The 17882-nt window shown below is 41.9% G+C and overlaps 1 protein-coding gene across 1 annotated transcript; it reads right to left on the bottom strand.

Moving 5' to 3' along the window:
- Nucleotides 1–1758: 1758 nt before the first annotated feature.
- Nucleotides 1759–15745, bottom strand: LOC115773868 (protein NLRC3-like). The gene is made up of 7 exons (XM_030720788.1): nt 15709–15745; nt 15151–15373; nt 13220–14999; nt 5082–5255; nt 4030–4203; nt 3864–3910; nt 1759–3719 (listed from the first exon to the last, which is right to left on the bottom strand). The coding sequence occupies exons 1-7, from the start codon at nt 15709–15711 to the stop codon at nt 3130–3132; spliced, it is 2991 nt and encodes a 996-aa protein (XP_030576648.1). The 5' UTR covers nt 15712–15745; the 3' UTR covers nt 1759–3129.
- Nucleotides 15746–17882: the final 2137 nt, after the last annotated feature.

Here is a 17882-nt window from a genome sequence, read left to right as displayed (position 1 = left end):
TAGAGCCTCTGACAGTGGACTCATCTCTGTTCTTGTCCTGTTGGACCTCAGTGCAGCTTTGATACTGTTGACCATAACATTTTATTACAGATTAGAGCATACTATAGGTATTAAAGGTACTGCACTGTAGTGGCTTGAATCATATTTATCTCATAGACTCCAATTTGTTCATGTAAATGGGCAGTCTTCTTCAGACAGTAAGGTTAATTATGAAGTTTCAGAGGGTTCTGTGCTAGGACCAATTTTATTTACATTATGCATACATTTTCATTGTTATGCAGATGATACTCAGCTTTACCTATCAATGAAGCCAGATGACACACATCAATTAATTAAACTGCAGGAATGTCTTAAAGACATTAAGGCCTGGATGACCTCTAATTTCCTGCTTCTAAATTCAGATAAAACTGAAATTCTTGTTCTTGGCCCCACAAATCTTAGAAACATGGTGTCTAACCAGATACTTACTCTGGATGGCATTACTTTGGCCTCCAGTAACACTGTGAGAAATCTTGGAGTCATTTTTGACCAGGATATGTCCTTCAATGCACATATTAAACAAATATGTAGGACCGCTTTTTTGCATTTGCGTAATATTTCTAAAATTATAAACATCCTTTCTCAGAGTGATGCTGAAAAGCTAATTCATGCATTTATTACTTCTAGGCTGGACTATTGTAATTCTTTATTATCAGGCTGTCCTAAAAGCTCCCTGAAAAGCCTTCAGCTGATCCAAAATGCTGCAGCTAGAGTACTGACAGGGACTAGAAAGAGAGAGCAGATTTTTCCCATATTGGCTTCTCTTCATTGGCTCCCTGTTAAATCTAGAATAGAGTTTAAAATCCTTCTCCTCACCTACAAGGTCTTGAATAATCAGGCCCCATCTTATCTCAAAGACCTCATAGTCCCATATCACCCCAACAGAGCACTTCTCTCTCAGACTGCTGGCTTACTTGTGGTTCCTAGGATACTTAAGAGTAGAATGGGAGGCAGAGCCTTCAGCTTTCAGGCCCCTCTTCTGTGGAACCAGCTCCCAGCTTGGATTCAGGAGACAGACACCCTCTCTATTTTTAAGATTAGGCTTAAAACTTTCCTTTATGATCAAGCTTATAGTTAGGGCTGGATCAGGTGACCCTGAACCCTCCCTTAGTTATGCTGCTATAGGCCTAGGCTGCTGGGGGGTTCACATAATGCACTGTTTCTTCTCATTCACCTTATTTACTTTGTTTATACTCCACTCTGCATTTAATCATTAATTGATATTAATCTATGGCTCTCTTCCACAGCATGTCTTTTTTCTTCCCCCTCAGCAGATGACCCCCCCTCCCTGAGCCTGGTTCTGATGGAGGTTTCTTCCTGTTAAAGGGAGTTTTTCCTTTCCACTGTCACCAAGTGCTGCTCATAGGGGGTCGTTCTGACTGTTGGGTTTTCTCTGTATTATTGTAGGGTCTTTACCCACAATACAAAGCGCCTTGAGGCGACTGTTTGTTGTGATTTGGCGCTATATAAATAAAATTGAATTGAATTGAATGTAGAATTCCATTTCTGGGTCCAAACTGTCACATGATCAATATGCTGCAATGCTGTGTCCCTGGTTGTTTTAACCAATCCGACTCAAAAAAAACACACTCAGCTGTCATTTTACCGATGAGAAAGAGAAGCGGAAATGCTGCAGTTGATAAGGTATGTTACAATCATGTTTAACAGTGAACAGTCATTGGTTATGCCATTGCTGTTTATTTAGGAACATTTGGACACGGAAATGACATCAGACCAGATTATGAGGCCTCCAGAAACTCTGCACCCATCTGCATGACAGAGGCTCAGCAGCCTGGAGGGGACTGAAGGGACTATGGTGTTGAATGCTGTGCTGTAATCTACAAACAGCACTCTCACACAGTTCCCTGTGCCAGTGTCCACATGGGAAAGGAAGGAGGAGGAAGTACGAAGGTTATGGCATCATCTGTGGTTCTGTCCGGACGGTATGTAAACTGTAGTGGGTTGAGGGTGGTGGGCAGTGAGGAGGTGATGAACGTCTTGATGAGTCCCTCAAAACATTTCATCAGTACAGAGGTGAGTGCTATAAATAAGTCATTGGGGCTGCTGGGGTTTCTTTGTTCTGGTTTCTTTGCTTCTGTTCGTGCTTCACTGTCATTCATGCCATTATCCACTGCAGTCCATCCAGGATCTGGATCAAGAGAAAGCAGTCGGAGTTACAGTTTTAAAGTCCATCCATCTTCTTCTGCTTATCCAGTTCAGGGTCTTGGGGGAGCCAAATCCAGCTCGATGCCACAGAGCAAGTTGGGATAGGCAGTGGTTAGCACTGTCACCTCACAGCTAGAAGGCCCTGAGTTCAAATCCACCATCTGGAGCTTGAAGGGTGTCCCAGAGGTCTGGTTCTGAATTCTGGTTTTCTCCGAGTACTCTGGCTTCTTCCCATAGTCCAAAGACATGCGGTCAGTGGGGTTAGGTTAGTTGGTGATTCTAAATTGCCCACAGGTGTGAATGCTTGCTTGGTATGGAGAATGTTTTCTATATAACATTTTATTTTATTCTATATTTGTATAGATGAAGCTATGATGGGCAGGAGGTTTGATCACACAGTTCATTATATCATTGTTTTTTTTCCTGGTGCCCTGCTAAGCAGCAGCCTGTTGTTGCGGCTCCTGTGGTTGTTATAAAATATTAGTGAAGTACCCAGTCTGTGTTTGTAACAGCAAAGTTGGTGTCCACACATGGACACTCTATGTACTTTTACAATCTCTGTGCGTGCATATACATTTACAAGGGGGCTTCTGGTGAGCATAGAGATACTTTTAGAAAGAAAAAAAAATATTAGCTTGTGTAAACTTGAATAGGCCTAGGTTAATGGGGGAAAGAGCCCTTTTCAATGTTACAACAAAAACACACATTTGTCAGCACATACACCATGCAAAGTTGTGAGTCATCAAGTAAAATCAAACCAGCCAACCGCTGTGTCCGGTATGCAGGGATGCTGGTTACAGCTGTGGCTCACAAATCAGTCTGTTAGATCATTTAACAATTTGATTTTTTAAAGAAAATATCCAAACTATGAGACCAGGGAAAACACACTCAGTAAAAGTGTGACACAATAATATCATCATGATTTTATCCGAGTGGAAATGAGAGAGCTTCCTCAAACTTGGGTTTTTCTCCACTGGGTTTTCTTTCATTCAGATTGCACAGAGTTACAGAAGAGTTGCGTGCAAATCCAAAGCCAGGGTGGAGCGATTCAGTGAAAGTTGCATGGAAGGTATGGAGTAAGACGTGTTTGTCATTGGAGATTTTGTAGAAGGAGATTGTCCCAGCAGGTACGTCCACAAACACTGCTACTCTGTCAGAAACAGAGCCAGAGAAGGGAAGTTTCATTTTTGTCTTATTGTGCCAGACAGAGTAAGTGTTTTTACTGTAATGAAGACTCCAGGACTGAGGGTTCAAGCCAAACCAGCGGTCATCAGTTTTTCCTTTTCTTTGGATTGTTTTATAAGCCACTCCAATGAGCATCCCTCCTGTGCACTCAACCTCCCAGTAACAGCGATCAGTCAGAGCCTCTGTGCACAGAACCTGACAGTGATCAAATCTCTCTGGAGTAGAGGGATAGTACTGCCTCGTTTCGACTACTGTGGCCCTTTTGTTGTTGTCAGATAGTACAATCTTTCTGTGTACTGTGTGTTGGTCCAGAGTGAGTTCACAAGCATCTGATGAAGAAAACATGTGACACAAAATGTAGTTATTTATAATTCAGCAGTCCATCAGTTAATTTCTTTTTATTTCAAAGTGTCACTATGACAACTTTAATGTGTTTCAAATTGTTTTATGAATAAAAATAATCACACACTCACATTTTCTCAGGCCGGGTCTCAGTCTGTGCTCCCCACCATGATCCGTCCTGTAAGATGAAGAAAACCACAATTTTCCTTTGTTTATGGAAATGGATACATTTCTGTAATTAAAGGGAGTCCATCCTCCTTTCTGAGGAATGTAAACTGCACAAAGGTGTGGTTATACCTGAGTGTGTCCAGTTTGCAGAGTGGATCTTCTTTTCTAGCAGACAGGATCTGGACACCTGAGTCTCCCAGGTGATTGTAGTTTAGGTCCAGTTCTTTCAAATGGGAGGGGTTAGAGGTCAGAGCAGAGGTGAGAAACCCACAGCCCATCTCTGTGACCTGACAGCCTGCCAGACTACACACACACACACACACACACACACACACACACACACACACACACACACACACACACACACACACACACACACACACAATATTAGTATAACTGGAAATTGCTTTAAATTCAGTCTCTCACATTTTTGGTGTTATGCTCATTGGTCACTGGGGTCCAAGCTAAAAATCTCATATTGATGACTTGGGTTACTCTTGCAAGTACTGGTAAAATAACACAGTGCTTCAAAGCACCAGAAACCAGAGCAGTAGTTTTAGTCGTGTGGAAGATCATTCTTTTAACTTGTTGAAGAGCATTAATCCTACAGACTTCAGTGATTGCCTGACTGCTCTTCTAGAATCACCGATAGGTCAGAATTTTCTGTTGTGAATTGGAACTCAACTCAATACATACTTGATGGACCAATTAAAAATTTGGTCTGACAGACTCAGACCAAACTGTCTGGCACCAACAACCATGCTACTTTTGAAGTCACTTAAATTGCCTTTTGTCCCCATTTTGATTCTTAGTGTGAACTTCAGCAGGTCATCTTGACCATGTCTACATACCTAGATGCATTGAGTTCCTTCTATGTGATTGGCTGATGAGATATCTGCGTTAATGTGCAGTTGAATAGGTGCACATAATGAAGTGGCCAGTGAGTGTATGTGGACAGTATAGCTGCTAAACAACATGTTTGAATGTTGATGTTAGCATTTACTTAAAAACACTGCTGTGTCTAATCGCAGTCTCAAACAGTGTTGTACATTATTCTGCTTTGAAATTATCTGTGAAAACATATTTAAATGCAGTTGTCCACACCAGTTACTTGGAAGACTTTTAAAAAAATCATATTTCATAATAAATATAATTTCTACAAATGCAAAGGAAAAGCTGACCTGAGAGTTTCCAGTGTACAGTTGGGGCTCCCCAGTCCACGAGAAAGCAGCTCCACTCCTGCATCCAGTAGGTCATTATTACTGAGGTCCAGCTCTCTCAGACAAGAAGACGGGGTGCTGAGAACTGAGGCCAGAGCTTCACAGCTTTGCTCTGACAGGTTACAGTTATTCAGCCTGGAAATGATGAGGAAAATATTTACTAAATTTTATCATTAAAGATTTTTTGTATAAAATGATTACAATACATAATACCACCTGCTACTCGTGGTGTCATTTTCCAAAATTTACAATGTAATTTCTATGAATTTAAATTCTGGTTTACTATTATAAAATACAACCCCAATTATGAAAAAGTTAGGATGCTCTGTAAAATAAAATGCAGTGATTTGCAAATATCACAAACCCATACTTCAAACCATCACAGTAGAACAGAGAAATCATACCAACATACCAAATGTTTAAACTGACATGCCTCCTGTAGGCCTACCACAGGCAGGAGGCACCGTAGGGGTCGGGTGCAATGTGTGTTTGCTGGTGGCCTAGGGCGGGGACCCTTGCGGACCAATACCCAGCTTTCCAGACTAGCTATCGGAACACGGAATGTCACCTTTCTGGTGGGGAAGCAGCCTGAGCTAGTGCATGAGGTTGAGAGATACTGGCTAGATATAGTTGGGCTCACTTCAAAGCATGGCCTGGGCTCTGGAACCAGCCTCCTGGAGACGGGCTGGACTCCAGTCTGGAGTTGTCCTCGTTGAGAGGCAGCGAGCTGGGGTGGGTATTCTTGTATCCCCTCAGCTCGCTGCCTGTACATTGGAGTTTTCACTGGTAGATGAGAGGATTGATTCCCTGCACCTTCAGGCCAGAGAATTGGTCCTGACAATTGATTGCGCTGTCTGGAATGGTCGAGGGTGCTCCATCCAGTGACTCCATTGTCTTACTAGAAGACTTCAACGCTCATGTGAGCAATGACAGCAAGAACTGGACAAGCGTGACTGGGAGGAACAGCCTGTCTGATCTGAACCTGAATGGTGTCTTGTTATTGTACTTCTGTGCAAACCACAGTTTGTCCATAACAAACACCATGTTAGAACATAAGCTGAGCTGCAGACTAATCACCACCTGGTGGTGAGTTGGATCAGGTGGTGGGAGAGGATGCTGGACTGACCTGTTGCACCTAAACATATTGTGAGGGTGTGCTGGGAACACCTGGCAGTGGCCCCAGTCTGCAAGATCTTCAACTCCCACCTCTGGCAGAACTTCGACAGCATTCCAGGTGAGGCTGAGGACACTGAGTCCAAATGGGCCATGTTCCATACCTCAATTGGTGAGGCCGCTGCTCAGAGCTGTGGCTGCAAGTGAGTTGATGCCTGTCGTGGTGGTAACCCCTGAACTAGATAGCAGTCATCGTAGGTGAAGAGAGCCATCAAGCTTTAGAAGGAGACCTATCAAGCTTGGTTAGCCGGTGGGACTTCGGAGGCAGCTGATGGGTACCAGCAAAGCAAAGATTCAGGTTTGGGAGGACTTTGGTGAGGCCATGGAAAAAGACCTTTTGGCGGCCTTAAAACAATTCTGCTAAACAACATAAACACACATGGGTGAGGAACTGCTGAGGTGGTTAAACAACACCTTGGTGGCAGGGCCACTCGAGTAGACAAGATTCACCCTGAGTTCCTATAGGCTCTGGGAGGTGTAGGCCTGTCTTGGTTGACATGCCTCTGCATTATCGCACAGAGATCTGGGGTGGTGCCACTGGATAGGCAGACCAGAGTGGTCGTCCCAGTCTTTAAGAAGGGGGATCGGAGGGGGTGCTCCAACTATCAGTCCCTGTACAACCGCAGTGAAAGCTTGGTCCGTATTGCTGGCAATATGTCAGAATCGTTTCTGTGGTGTTGGACTTTGCTAGGGCTGCCCTTTGTCACCTATTCTGTTCATAATTTTTCTGGAGACAATTTGTAGGTGTACAGACAGATCGGAGCTGCATCTTAGTGATGTGGACACTGCACTGGTCTGTTGTGGTAAGGACGGAGCTGAGCGTGAAAGCGAAGCTTTTGATTTACCAGTCAATCTACGTCCCCACCCTCACCTATGGTCACGAGCCTTGGGTAGTGAATAAAAGAATGAGATCCCAAATACAAGCGACAGAATTGAGCTTCCTCTGAAGAGTGGCTGGCTTCTCCCTTAGAAATAAGGTGAGGAGTGCTGCCATTTGGGAAGGGCTCAAAGTAGAGCTGCTGCTCCTCCACATTGAAAGCAGCCAGTGGAGGTGGTTCGGGAATCTGACTAAGATGTCTCCTGGGCACCTCTTGGTGAGGTGTTCAGGGCATGTCCTACTGGGAGGAGGCCCCGGGGAAGAACCAGGACACATTGAAGAGATTATATTGCTTGGCTAGCCTGGGAACGCCTTGGGGTCCCAAAAGATGAGCTAGAGGAGTTGGCTTGGAAGAGGGAGTTCTGGGCTTCTCTACTTGGACTGCTCCCTCCCATGATCCAGCCCCGGGTAAGCGGAAGGAAGGAAGGAAGGAAGGAAGGAAGGAAGGAAGGAAGGAAGGAAGGAAGGATGGATGGATGGATGGATGGATGGATGGATGGATGGATGGATTGATGGATGGATGGATGGATGGATGGATGGATGGATGGATGGATGGATGGATGGATGGATGGATGGATGGATGGATGGCATTTTACTATCTCATGAAAAATCTCAACTCATTTAAAATTTTCAGTAACATCTCAAAAATCTTAGGACAGGGCCTCGTTTCCCACTGTGAAGCATCCCCTCTTCTTCACAGTGTCTGTAAAATGTCTGGGAACTGAGGAGAGAAGCTGCTGGACTTTGGGGAGCAGAATGTCCTGTTTTTGTCTAATAGAGGATTCTAGCTGTTCAAGAGTTTTGTATCTTTGACAGACTTTTGGTTTCCTGATGCTCCAAATGTTTTCAGTTGGTCAAAGGCCAGTTCAGCATCTGGACTCTTCTATTATGAAGCCATGCTGTTGGAATAGATTCAAAATGCAGCTTAGCATTATCTTGATCAAATATTCAAGGCATTCCCTGAAGATGACGTCATCTGGATGGGAGCATATGCTGCTCTAAAACCTGTATATAATATTCAGCATTGATGGAACCTTTCCAGATATTCCAGCTGCCAATTCCATGGGCACAATGCACTTTTATATCATGCAGACTTTTGAAATGACTGCTGATAACAAGCAGGATGATGAGAACAGTTTTCCACTTTGCCCATTTTGATTGAATTTTGGTCCAGAGAAGACTATGGTGTTTCAAGATCATATTCACATGTGGCTTTTTCTTTGCATGACAGAGATTTAATGTGCTTATGTGGATGGCACAGTGATTTCTGAAAGTGTTCCTGAGCCCATGACAGAAGCAGTCCTGTTTCAATGCAGCGCTGCCTGAGGGAACCAAAGATCACTGGCATCCATTACTGATTTTTGGCCTTGCCCCTTGTGCCTCCAGATTGTCAGAATCGTTTTGTGGTATTATGTATTGTGTTATACCCAATCATGGTGCTGACCTTTAGCCAATTAACCTGATTAATTGCAAAATGTTCCTAGAACTGGGTTTTTTGTTTGTTTGTTTGTTTGTTTGTTTTAATACCACTTTTTCAAACTTCAGCTGCCCAATCCCAATTTTTTAAGACATGTTGCTGTCTCTCCCCAGCAGCTTCTCTCCTCAGTTCCGAGACATTTACAGACTGTTGTTTTAAAGAAAAGGGGATGCAACACAGTGGGGAAATATGGAGGTATTTCAAGTGTTTTTTAGATGTGTTTCAGCCACCAAATTCAAAATGAGTTTCTGGAGCTTGAAAAATGATTTAAGATTTTTCATGAGACAGTAAAATGTCTCAATTTAAACAGTGAATAAAGCATGGGTTTGTGAGATTTGCAAATCACTGCATTGTTTTTATATATATTTTCCGCATTTTACATTTTTTCATTGACATTCACAGCATCTCTACTTCATTTCGGGTTGATCTCTTAAGTACCGTATTTTTCGGGCTATGAGATGCACTGAAAATCCTTAAATTTCCTCAAAAATTGGCAGTGCGCCTTATAATCTGGTGCGCCTTATGTATGAATTCTTGTTGTGCTCACTGACCTTGAAACAATTTTATGTGGTACACTGTGCACAAAAATCTGTCGAAATGTTTTAGTGCGATTTTGGTAAGGGACATTTAATAAATATCGACATTTTCCAGAGCGTAAGCGTACAACGGGGGAGGGGGGTAACACCCAGCGTACACTTTTCAAATAGAGCGCTGCCGTCTGACCGCCGATGGCCGAAGAATCCACACCACTGCACCATTGCGTGGTCTGTAGCAATATTTCCTCCAGTCTGGCAAATCAGTTCAAAGGCCTCATTGAATTCTGTAAAATAGTCCATCATCAATTCACAAAATAACTCTACTGACGATATTAGACAGGAACAAGCTGCGAGTGCAGCACAGCAGGTGTGGAAAGCAGCCAAAGCCGCCTGAGATAAATTCAACAAGAAGTGAAAGCATTGTTCCAAAAATAGAAACCATACGCAGTAAACTGCAGAAAACGATGATGGATTTATTCTACATGTTCCAGGCCTATTTCCATCTATGCTTCCCCGTATATTTGTGCGTAATGTGGCGATCGGCGGCCGGCGCTGTTGCCAACTTTTGTGTAACAAAACTCGCTGTCGACTGTCTCAAAAGTTGCTAAAGGTCAAATCGAGGCCCGGGGGTGTGTGTGCTGTTCTCCTCTGCGCCAAAGAGAGGTCCAGGCAATAACACAGCGTATGACGGGACACAGTACGAGCACTGTATGTACACAAAACACGGTGACAGCGGAGTTTTCAGGTTTCTGTTGTTGAGTCAAAAAGGGATTTCCTTTTTTTTAAAAATATTTTTCTTTGCTTATATCGGTAAATATACTGGTGCACAGGATTTATGAAGGGCTTATATATAAAATGAAAAAATGACTTGTTCTTACCCTCATTAATAAAGAATAAATTGCAGCATCTGTTAAGATGTTGAAGACGATGCAAGAGACTGCCAGCAAAAGTTGCCCTTTTATTAACAATTAAATGGTTGCTGTGTGCCGCAACCAAAAAAAACCCAGTAACAATGAGACTGACTCAGATAATGACGAGAGGGAACCCGACATGCTTGATGCCGAAGTGTTCAACTCAGACACTGAAGATGAGGAATTTGATGGATTTGTGGAAGATGAAGGATTTAAAATGTGAGGGTATTTTTCTGTATTTGTTACAACTGAACAACATTCTGAGTTATTGTGAATGAGTTGAATAAAGTTCGACTTACTGACGCTTTTTTTTCGCTCTACATATGTTTTATCATGCGCCTTATAACCCGGTGCGCCTTATGTGTGAAAATAGACCCGTTCATTGAAAGTACGCCTTATAATGCGGTGCACCTTATGGTCCAAAAAATACGGTAATTATGGTAGCCTATAATATAATTCTTTAGAGAAACTATAAAAGATAAACAAAAACTAAACATTTCTGGGCTGTATCAAATAAACTGAAACAAGAAAGACTGCTTTGTAAAATAAGTGAAACTAAACAGAACTACGGTGGTAAATGCAGCTCCAGAAGCATGTTTGAACGTTTTCTTTTCGGTCAATGAACACGTCTGACAAACACAGAACAGCATGTTGCTGACTCACCACGTATATCATTTGGATATTTATCTGAGGAAAATTAACAATAACTGAAGAATAATTGAAAGTAATACAGAATCATTAAGAACCTCACTGCAGTTTTTTTTCTTGTATAGATTTTTAGTGGGCCTGAGTTTTTCTTTTATTAGCTCGCCATAGTTTTCAAACTGAAATAGTGGTGCTTGATAGATTCATCAAAAGCAGGAGGGTGTGTATGTGTGTGTCTGCTTTTCACTTGAATCAGACTCAAGCTGTTCTACCAAGCAATATAACATCCTCGGGCAAAGCGCTAATTTCAAGCTAATATGTGCATATACATGTTCATGGTGTACTTTGAGACTTAATTTTTACATTACACTTTTTAGTGTGGAAGGAGAAAAAAAAAGGAGTTTATTTCTGTGACAGCTTTCCAGAGTTTTCACAGCAATCCATAGTATTATAAAGGGATATTCAGTGGTCTTCTTATGGCCTCTGACAATGGACTCTGTACATGTTCTGCTAGACCTAAATGAGCATTCGAGAGAGCAGATTTCTCCCATATTGGCTTCTCTTAGAATAGAATATAAAATCCTTCTCCTCACATACAAGGTCTTGAATAATCAGGCCCCATCTTATCTCAAAGACCTCATAGTACCATATCAACCCAAGAGAGCACTTTGCTCTGAGACTACTGGTGTAACAATGCCAATTCTTTGTTAATAGTGATTACAGTTTACAGTTATCTCTACCGGTTATTAGGGATGGCACGATACCACTTTTTTATGTCCGATACCGATACCGATATTTTACATTTGGATATGGGCCAATACCGATATAAATCCGATATTTAAAATTGATCCAGGCATTTAAAGCATTAAAAAAAAAAAAGAAAAAAAAAAAGAAGTCAACAGTCTCTCACACAACAACAACAAGTCTTTTAGTTGTCCCACATACAAGACTAAAGACCAGGGTGGACAGAGCTTTTTTAGGCAGTGGCACCAAAGCTCTGGAACTGTTCACCACTCCAGCTCCATTTAGCTGACTCTGTGGCGTCATTTAAAAAATAGTTGAAAACTTTTCTGTTTAACCAGGTTTTCTGGTTTCTGACTTTATTTGTATTCTTTTTCTTTTAATATGGTAATGTTATGTTTTTAACATAGTGTTTTCTGGGGATGGGGTTTGGTATTGTGTTTTAATTATTGTACAGCGCTTTTCTGTCTGTGAAAAATGCTATATAAATAAACTTTACTTAGTTACAACAATAACTATCACCTGAATCCTGTTGCTTCTGTGTGAGAAGGTGATGCTTATGGCATGTTGCAAATTTCATTAGAGCTGCAACTATCGATTATTTTAGCAATTGTGTATTCTATTTATATTGATTACCCAAGTAACTGGATAAGAAATACTTTTTTTCATATTAACAGTTCATCTGCATATTTTAACTTCCGTACTGCAGTTTTTCCCTGTGTGAAACAAACAGGGTGGATGGAGCAGCTACAAAGTTCTCTTTTCTTCACTTACTGATCAGGTGGTTGATGAAGGCCCTCCAGCTGTTTCCCAGTAAAGGTTTACTGGAGGTTACAGGGACGAAAAGGCTTCTTTTGTACACTAGAAAAACATTTCCTTCTGCTCCATCTGAGCTCGCCGGCTCCGCCTCTTTCCGCTTGTGCAGACAGACTGCTCGTAAATCAGCTGACTGCTGCTGTTGCGTCATCAGTGTTCACGTGAAAACTAGGGGCTGCGTGAGCGCAATCTTGTAATGCTTTATATTTACAAGCATTCTCCTAAATACGTTTCTACTGCAGGTCTATATTTAGTCACAAATCAGGGATTAAAGTATAAAAAATATTTTGACGGGGAAGGGGTTCTTCCGGTACCGGACGGTCACCAGTGCTAATAGCTGCGCTCGCTAGCAGTATGTCCGGGAGCTGAAGAAGAGAAAAAAATAACAGCTGATTCTCAGCACAGCGAGCACAACACACAAACAAGGCAGAGAGCGGCATGTCAGCGATGATCGCTCAGTGTCAAAGGGAATCTGTCGCGACGGAGGATCTGAGGGGGTTGTTTTCTAACTCCTGATCCCCACTCCATTCCAGTAGGTGGCGATAATGCAGCTCTAAGCTGGTTGGTCAACCGCAAACCCACAAGAAGAAGAAGACAACTGAGCCCTGTAATGCAGCTAATGTGAGCGAAACATTATTTAATGTATCGGATTACATTTTTTTATTTCTTTCCGATATCCGATCCAGTAATTTAGGCCAGTATCGGACCGATACCGATACTGAATATCGGATAGGCGCATCCCTACCGGTTATCTTCATGTTTATTTATATAGAATTTCACAAAAAATATTTCTTTATTTAGTTTACCTCACGTGGTTGTATAACTCTGGTTGGTGTGCGGAACCTTTCTTTTTCTTTTTCTTTTGTAATGGAAGCAGAGCATAGACTCATGTCTGATATTACTGTGTAGATTTTTTCACTTACAGAGCTCTTTTGGAGACTTTGACAGCTGGCAGCATCCTGAGAAACACGTCTTCAGAATCAGAAAACATCTTCAGGTCAAACACATCCAGATTTTCTTCTGATGATAACATTATAAAGGCCAGAGCCGACCACTGAGCAGGGGAGAGATTCTTTCTCATGAGTCCTTCTGAAGTCTGGTACTGTTGGATCTCCTCTATTAGAGAATAATCCTTCAGCTCATTTAGACAGTAGAACAAATTTGTGTTTCTCTCTTTGTGAAAATCCTCATTGACCTTTTTCTTGATGTACTTTACTGTTTTTTTATTGGTCTCTGATCTGATTTTCTTCTCTTTAACTTGGTAAAATAAAGGACTGGTGTGAGCTGAAAGTCCCAGGAGAAAGCGTAGAAACAAATCCAGGTGTCCATTTGGACTTCTTAAGGATTTGTCCACAGCACACTGGTGAAGATGTTCCAGATGTTTGTTTTTAAGTGAGGATGTTTGTTGTTCTTCCAGCAGATTAACACCAGAATTTATGAAGGTCAGATGAACATAAAGAGCAGCCAGAAACTCCTGAACACTCAGATGGATGAAGCAGAACACCTTGTCCTGGTACAGCCCTCTCTCCTCTTTAAAGATCTGTGTAACTACTCCTGAGTACACTGAGGCTGTTTTGACATCGATGCCGCTCTCTGTCAGGTCTGATTCATAGAAGATCAGGTTTCCTTTCTGCAGCTGATAAAAAGCCAGTTTTCCCAGAGACTCAATCATCTTCCTGCTCTCTGGACTCCAGTGTGGATCTGTCTCAGATCCTCCATCATATTTGATGTTCTTGACTTTGGTCTGCACCACCAGGAATTGGATGTACATCTCAGTCAGGGTCTTGGGAAGCTCTCCTCCCTCTCTGGTCTTCAGCACATCCTCCAGAACTGTAGCAGTGATCCAGCAGAAGACTGGGATGTGACACATGATGTGGATGCTTCGAGATTTTGTTACGTCACGGATGATCCTGCTGACCTGCTCCTCATCTCTGAATCTCTTCCTGAAGTACTCCTCCTTCTGTGGGTCAGTGAACCCTCTGACCTCTGTCACCATGTCAACACACCGAGCAGGGATCTGATTGGCTGCTGCAGGCCGTGTGGTTATCCAGATGTGAGCAGAGGGAAGCAGGTTCCCCCTGATGAGGTTTATCAGCAGCACATCCACTGAGGTGGACTCTGTAACATCAGTCAGGATCTCGGTGTTGTGGAAGTCCAGAGGAAGTCGACACTCGTCCAGACCATCAAAGATCAACACAACCTGGAAGTCTTCAAAGCTGCAGATTCCTGCTTCTTTGGTTTCCGTGAAGAAGTGATGAACAAGTTCCACCAAGCTGAACTTTTCCTCTTTCAGCACATTCAGCTCTCTGAAAGTGAATGGAAATATGAACTGGATGTCCTGGTTGGCTTTGTCTTCAGCCCAGTCCAGACTGAACTTCTGAGTTAAGACTGTTTTCCCAATGCCAGCAACTCCCTTTGTCAGCACTGTTCTGATTGGTTGATCACTGCTGGATGAGGATTTGAAGATGTTTTCACACTTGATAGGTTTGTTGAGATCTGCTGGTTTCCTGGATGTTGATTCAATCTGTATGACCTCATGTTCATCATTGACCCCTCCGGCCCCTCCCTCTGTGATGTAGAGCTCTGTGTAGATCTGATCCAGAAGGGTGGGGTTTCCTGCTTTAGCGATGCCCTCAAACACACACTGGAACCTTTTCTTTAGGTTTGATTTGACTTTTTGTTGGCAGATTCCAGAAAAAGATCCTGAACACAAATGACATTAATAAAGTTTAGCTAGAGGAAATTTTACAAGCATAAAAACCCAATTCTATCATGTTATAGTCAACTTACTGCTAAAGAACATTTTTTTAATAAATTAGTAAATCTCATATAAAAGCTGTTAAAATCCTCTTACTGCTCTGCAGAAGGTCAGCCAGATCTTCCTGTTTTATTGTCCTCATGCAGTGCAGGGTGAACTTCAGGAGTGCCTCTCTGATGCTCCTCTTCTGCTCGTTCTCCTCACTGTCCACCTCCTCATCCCGTCTTTGGTTCTTGAAGGACTCCTGATCTAAACTCAGAAGATGCTGGAACTTCTTCAGCTCAGTCTTCACAACACTGAAAATGTTCTCCTCAATCAGCTGAAAGAGAAAAATATGCATCACATCACTTTGCATGAAGCTCACCATGTAAACAGATCAAATGACTGAAAGCACAGAGGGTGAAGTCTGCTAAAGACAACAGGAAACATTTTAACACACACACACACACACACACACACACACACACACACACACACACACACACACTGCTGAGTCCAGATCTACTTCTGGCTGTTTGTGGACAGTGTGTGTCCTGAGATGTTGATTGCGTCAAAGTGTGCAGCACTCTGTGACACAATGTGTGTTGCTCCATAGGACCATTTAAGTATTTAACCAGTATTTTAATTAGCAGCTGGGTTTGCATATATACGCACCATAAATATAGAGTCCAGAGAAGAATGACCACTGGGGACCTGAACACTCTCCTGAACTCTGGAGAGAAAATATAAATGTCATTATGATTCCATAACAGGCATCTAATAAATAAATGATGCTGACTTACTCTGTTTCAGAAGAATGTCCTTTAAAATTAAGAGGCTGGTACATTGATGCATCACTCCTCATGGACACCCAGCTGGACACAGGACAGTCTGCTCTCTCTCGTTTCTCAGAGCTTCAACATAAACATTAAACACAAAAATGTGTGAGCCCTGAAGTCTTGTAGAAATTGCAGGTTGTGTCCAAACAACATTTTCACCTGAGCCTGGATTTAAATATGATTTTGCATCTTGAAATTAAGGCCTCAGTGGCAGATGTACCTTCCACTGAGTATTGACAGGGACTCGTGTTCAGGATCAGTGTTTCACACATTGTTAAAGAAACTCTGTATTTACTTCAAGAATAAAGCCCTTTATTTCTCACTGTGGTATATTTAGTTGGAGTTTGATTAGATGCTAATATGTGGCATGTTTCCAAATTGACTTCAAAGCAGGAAATGAGAGCTGGACAGTGGGATATCTAACAGTTAAATGTTATTAAATGATGCAGACTTACTTTGTTTTAGAAGAATGTCCTTTAAAATTTAGAGGAGGTTTCATTGATGCATCACTCTTCATGGACACACAGCTGGACACAGGAGAGTCTGGTCTCTGTCGTTTCTCAGAGCTTCAACATCAGACATGACAACAAAAATGTGTGAAACACAGTCTTATGGAAATAGAAGGTTATATCCAAACAACACTCTCACCTGAACCTCGCTTTAAAGATAAATTCCTTTGCACCCTAAAATTATGACCTCATCCATAATAGCTGGAGAGACCCACACAGACACTGGGAGAACAAACAAACCTGAGGTCCCAGACTAGTTTAGAAAGCAGCTAATTTACATACTTTCCTGTTTCTGTTACCATGCATCCAAAGTAGTATGAAATGAGAACATAAATGATCTCTTAGACGCTGTTATTAAATGATGCTGACTTACTCTGCTTCAGAAGAATGTCCTTTAAAATTTAGAGGAGGCTTCATGGATGCATCACTCTTCATGGACACACAGCTGGACACAGGAGAGTCTGGTCTTTCCTGTTTCTCAGAGCTTCAAAATAAGACATGACAATAAAAATGTGTGAGCCCCACAGTCTCATGGAAATTGAAGGTTATTTCCAAATTACATTCTCACCTGAGCCTGGACTAAAACTTGTATCCTTTCACATCTTAAAATTATGACCTAAATGGCACATACACCTTTCACTAAGCTATTGAGAGAAACCAGATTTCAGGATCACAACTTCATATTATGTTAAAGAACCTCTTTATTTACCTCAATAATAAAATAACAAAGCTCTATTTATGCTATTTTAATCTGGAGTTTGAATGGATGTAACACATATCCTGTTTCCACACAACAAACACTTTAAGGCACTGAATGAGAGCCAGACACTGGGGTATCTCCAATCTCATTGTACATTATGAATAATGACAATAAAGGCATGCTATTCTATTCTACATCTATCAGTCAAGTTTTAAATTTGCACAACCTCAATTTTATTTATATAGCACCAAATCACAACAAACAGTCGCCTCAAGGCGCTTTGTATTGTGGGTAAAGACCCTACAATAATACAGAGAAAACCCAACAGTCAAAACGACCCCCTATGAGCAGCACTTGGTGACACTGGGAAGGAAAAACTCCCTTTAACAGGAAGAAACCTCCATCAGAACCAGGCTCGGGGGGGGGGGGGGGTCATCTGCTGAGACCGGCTGGGGCTGAGGGGAGAGGCAGGATTCGGCCCAGAGTGAAACAGAAGGTTTGATGCTTTTGTTGTTTATGGAGATAACTTTGTGTAATATATATTTTTTTGTCATGGTAGCACACACAGCTATGAACAGTAAGTCTGATATCACCTGCTGTTCAGGGCTTCAACAACACAACTATGTGAGACACAGTCTTTGGGAAGCTGCTAAATTTGCAATGCATTTTAAATACTTTCCTGTTTCTGTTAGCATGCATCCAAAGTAGTATGAAATGAGAACATAAATGATCTCTTATTTGTTATTAAATGATGCTGACTTACTTTGTTTCAGAAGAATGTCCTTTAAAATTTAGAGGAGG

Source organism: Archocentrus centrarchus, chromosome 24 (genome assembly GCF_007364275.1).
Source record: "Archocentrus centrarchus isolate MPI-CPG fArcCen1 chromosome 24, fArcCen1, whole genome shotgun sequence".
Lineage (NCBI taxonomy): Eukaryota > Metazoa > Chordata > Actinopteri > Cichliformes > Cichlidae > Archocentrus > Archocentrus centrarchus.
Note: the sequence above shows the minus strand (reverse complement) of the source record. Positions and strands in the feature narration are given on the sequence as shown.

Coding starts and splice junctions, on each gene's coding strand:
- LOC115773868 (XM_030720788.1), bottom strand. Junction 15,000..15,150: donor GGCTGACCTTCTGCAGAGCA/GTAAGAGGATTT, acceptor ATTTGTGTTCAG/GATCTTTTTCTGGAATCTGC. Junction 3,911..4,029: donor TGCAAACTGGACACACTCAG/GTATAACCACAC, acceptor TTCATCTTACAG/GACGGATCATGGTGGGGAGC.